This window comes from Orycteropus afer, unplaced genomic scaffold (genome assembly GCF_000298275.1).
Source record: "Orycteropus afer afer isolate SDZICR_OR568_19922 unplaced genomic scaffold, OryAfe1.0 scaffold00110, whole genome shotgun sequence".
In the NCBI taxonomy this organism is placed as follows: domain Eukaryota; kingdom Metazoa; phylum Chordata; class Mammalia; order Tubulidentata; family Orycteropodidae; genus Orycteropus; species Orycteropus afer.
The window spans coordinates 6,628,295-6,632,927 of NW_006921697.1; the positions used below are offsets into that span (position 1 = coordinate 6,628,295).

At 49.8% G+C, this 4,633-nt stretch overlaps 1 protein-coding gene across 1 annotated transcript in view; it reads left to right on the forward strand.

Annotated features, from left to right (window-relative positions):
- The first annotated feature begins 1,671 nt into the window (after window positions 1–1,671).
- GM2A (GM2 ganglioside activator) overlaps window positions 1,672–4,633 on the forward strand; it is a 49,127-nt gene continuing 46,165 nt past the window's right edge. Inside the window, exon 1 of the mRNA XM_007943636.1 lies at window positions 1,672–1,761. Within this exon, the coding sequence (XP_007941827.1) occupies window positions 1,672–1,761 (90 nt within the window). The remainder of the gene's footprint in view (window positions 1,762–4,633) is intronic.

Here is a 4,633-nt window from a genome sequence, read left to right on the forward strand (position 1 = left end):
AAAAAAAAAAAAGTTCCTTCATGTGGTTGTTAGCTGAGGATGTGAGAACTCCAACTCATGTAGACCTGATGCAGAACAGAACGAATCATTGCCCAGTCCTGTGTCATCCTCACAATTGTCGGGATGTTGAGTCCATTGTTGCAATTACTGTGTTCATCCATCTCACCCAGGGTCTTCCTTGCCCTTGCTGTCCTTCTACTTCACCAAGCAGAAGGTGCTACTCCAGCAATTGATCCCTCCTGATGGCATATCCAAAGCAATTGAGATGGACAGTGTTTGTTGCCACCTGTAAGGTTTCCATTGGCTTATTTTGGAAAGAAATTGCCAGGCCTTTTTCTCAGCCTATGTTAGTCTAGAAGCTCTGCTGAGACCTGTCCATTGTGAGTTACCTTGCTAGTATGTGAAATGTCGGTGGCATAGCTGCCAGCATCACACCATTGCTCAAGCCACCACAACGTGATAAACTGGTGATGGATTCCCTGATCTCTGATGCCGCCTAGTGACCCTGTTACGACAGAGAACTGCTGTTTCCAAGACTAAATCTTTAGAGGCAGACTGACTTGTCTTTCTCCCACGGAGCTGCTGGTGGGTTCTTTCTAACTGTGGACCTTTTGGTAAGCAGCCAAGCGTTTTAAACACTGAGCCACCAGGGCTCCCCATTCACCTGGTAGATTCGTTAAAATTAAAGAGTTAATGCATACAAAGTGCTTAACGATGCTTCTTGTTGTTGTATGTGCCGTCGAGTCGGAGTCGGACCCGACTCATAGCGAGCCCTCCTTGGGTTTCCGAAGCGGTATCACTACGGAAGTAGATTGCCCCATCTTCCGTATGAGAAGTGGCTGGTGGGTTTGAACCGCCAGCCTTCTGGTTAGCAGTCAAGTGCCTTAGGCACTACGCTACCAGAGCTCCTCAAAACACCTCAAAGCACTTACTAAAATGTTAGTTGCTATTACTGTACTTACAGGAGCTCTGGTGTCTCAATGGTTAAAGCATTCAGCTGCTAGTTTTGTGGGGTTCTAACCCACCAGCCTCTCCGCGGATGAGGTAGCCTGCTTCCGTAAAGATTTACAGTCTTGGAAATCCTATGGGGCCGTTCTACTCTGTCCCATAGGGTCGCTATGAGTCCGAATTGGTCGCAGTAGGTTTGTTTTTGGGTTTTTACTATAGTTGTTGTTAAAACACAATGATTTGCAACACGGATATCGGGAAGGGTACTACTGGCAGGGAGCGTGACATTTTTGTCAAGAAGGGATGGGTGAAAACACTGGATTTTTGACTTCCTCAAAATCCTTCCGGTGGTGACTGTCACTGCGAGAGTCAAGTAACAACACCTCCGCCCCTCCCTACGGCTCAACTCTGTCCCGCCCCCCGGAGCTCAGCCCCCGCCCCTTCTCTGCCCCCCAGCTCCGGCCCCGCCCCCAGCAGGAGGGGCTTGAAGCACCTTAAATGAGGGGTTCCATAACAAAGTGTTGAGGGGAGGAGCCAGAGGAGATCCGTCCCACTCTGGCCTGGAATTCTCTGCTCCCCTGGGGCGACGCTGGAAGTGGCTGGGCTGTTTTTTGCATACCAATGCACAGTTTTGCATAACCAATGCTGACAAGCTTTTAAAGGCGCCACAGCCGCCACTGGCGCAGACCTTCTACTTAACCCCGCGGAGACTCATCCTTCACTATGTCCCTCCTGATGCAGGCTTCGATCCTAATCGCCGTCGTCTTGCTTCTTGTCGGCCCTGCGACCCCAGCGCGCGTCCTTCGGAAACGGGTGAGCACCCCTTCCTTTTGGACTCTGCTTCCTGCATCCCGGTCCAGCTGGAAGTGTGTGGGGCGGGGTGAGATGGGAAGAGTGGCCATTCCGCTCTCGAGAATTCCTTCTCTGCAGAAGAGCTTCCCAGAATCACGAGCTGTGGGACTCTGAGTGGGCCTCTTTCTCTCTATGGGTTTCAGTTTCCACATCTGTACGATGTGAGTGTGCGTTAAGGCCTTGTTTTCCTCCCGGCTTTTTTTGAGAGGTCGGTCTCACTCACTTCAGTACCTTCTCTGCTATCTTTCCAAGAGCTTAAGTGAAATTGCACATAACTGAAAAACTATGGAACTGTCCTCAGACCCAGAGACCCAGACCAGCTTCCCCCTCCCCTCCCTGATAACGCTGGCACCAATCTCCTTCCCTGTGGGCCTTCTCTGTGGCTGGTCCTGAGAGATAGGCAGGTTTGAAAGGCTCTCCAGGCAGCAGATCTAGACCCGCAGCTGATGACAGATCCAGCCCTGTGAGTCCCTGGCTTGTGATCTCCTGATAGAGCAGGCTACTTCTCATACATCTCATTCTGCAGATACCTTGGAAGGGTCATTCTAAGACCCAGAGAAGCCCAGTTCAATTTCTCTTTGCTACCTGGCTCTGAGCAAGACACATCTCTGGCTGCAGTCAGAAGCGATCCACCTCAGATCCCCTCCCTCCTACCAACTTGGAAATATTGGTCTGAGATTGAGGAACAGTGTCGTGTAGGATAGAGCAGGCAGGACTGACAGCCAGAGGCCTGATTTACTGATCCCTCCTCTGTTTCTAGGGAGCCCTGGTAGCATAGTGGCTAAGACACTTGCCTGCTAACCAGACGGCTGGCGGTTCAAACCCACCAGCCACTCCTCGGAAGGAAGGTTGGGCAATCCTACTTCCGTAGTGATACTGCCTCGGAAACCCAAGGAGGGGTCACTATGAGTCAGGTTTGACTCGATGGCACATAACAACAACAACAACAACCTCTGTTTCTAATCCATGGACATAGCATTTGGGCTCCTGAACCTTGATCTCCTCTTAGGAGCTCTGGTAGCATAGTGCCTAAGGCACTTGACTGCTAACCCGAAGGCTGGCGGTTCAAACCCCCCAGATACTCCTGAGAAAGAAGATTGGGCAACCTCCTTCCATAGTGATACTGCCTCGGAAACCCAAGGAGGGGTTGCTATGAGTCCAGTCAGACTCAATGGCACATAACAACAACAACAATACAGTGGGTGTGATGATTGAAAAAAAATGCTTTCATGGGTAGAAAAGTTCTAAAATAATAAATAAATGATATAAATTAGTGGCCTTGATCTCACTCTGCTTCAGACTGGGAGGCCCTCTTGGCCTCACTTGCCCTGAGGATTTACACCACGTCCAAGTGTAGGTTGAGAATGCTTCTCTTGGCTCCAGGGATGGCCACTATGAGATAGAGGCAGGTCAGAGGCTTCAAGCTTGCCCTGCACCCTACATGTCTTAGTAGGATACCATCCCAGCCCAGAGGCTCTAAGATAGATAGCTCTGGATAAGCCCAGAGATATCATCCAGTCACCTTTCAGCCCCCCCCCCATCCCCTAAAGGCCCAGAGGAAACAGGGACTCACCCAAGATTACATAGCAATTGGCACTTTCTATCCCTATCTGCCATCATCTAGGTTTTCCCTGGGCTCATATGGTTCAGAGCCCTGAACCTGAGAGACCATGGGCCAGCTAAAGGCTGTAGGGGAGACAGTGAGTGTTTGAAGTTCCGGAAGCCTGAGTTCCAGTTCTTCTTCTAGCATTAACCAGTCTTGTGACTCTGGGCTGTGGTGAGCATTAAAAAAAACCAAAAAACAGAACAAAAAAACCCACCTTACTGCCATCAAGTTGATTTTGCCTCTTTGGGTTTCTGAGGCTATATCTCTATGAAAGTAGATTGCCCAGTCTTCCTTCCAAGGAGTGGCTGGTGGGTTAGCAGTCAAGTGCCTTAGGCCCTATGCCACCAGAGCTCCTATGTTGAGCATTAGATAACAGAAGACTAGATAGCCCCATGCTGGGCATCTTGTTGTCACTAGCTGTTATGGAGTTGTCCCCTAACTCATGGTGACTCCATGTGTCAAAATGCTTCCCAGTCTTGTGCCATCTCCGTGATTGATTGCAGATCGGACTGTTGTGAACCATAGAATTTGTATTGGTTGATGTTCAGAAGTGGATTGCTAGGCTTTTCTTCTAGTCTGTCTTAGTCTGGAAACTCCACTGAGTCCTGTTTGGCATCAGAGCAGCATGCAAGCCTCTACTTATAGATGGGTGCTGCTTTGACATGAGGTGCTTTGGCCAGGAATTGAACCCTGCTCTCCTGCATGGAAGGCAAGAGAATTCTATTACAGATCCACCAATGCTCCAACCCTGGGCATGTGTTGTTGGGTGCCTTCAAGGAGATTGTGACTCATAGTGAGCCTATATGACAGTGGAATCTATCCCATAGGGTTTTCTAAGCTGTAAGCTTTCCAGGGGCAGATCATCAGGTCTTTTCTCCCATGGGGCTGCTGGTGGGTTCAAACCACCAACCTTCTGGTTTGCAGCCAAGTGCTTAACCATTGTGCCATCAGGGCTTCTTAACTTTGGCATTTCCAAAACCAAACCAAACCCACTGCTGTCGAGTCGGGTCCAACTCATAGTGACCCCTCCTTGGGTTTCCGAGGCAGTATCACTACAGAAGTAGATTGCCTGATCTTCCTTCCTTATAAGTGCTTAATAATTTGTTGTTGTTGTTGTTTGCCGTCGAGTCGCCCCCGACTCATAGCGACCCCTCCTTGGGTTTCCAAGGCAGTATCACTACGGAAGTAGGATTGCCCAACCTTTCTTCCGAGGAGTGGCTGGTGGGT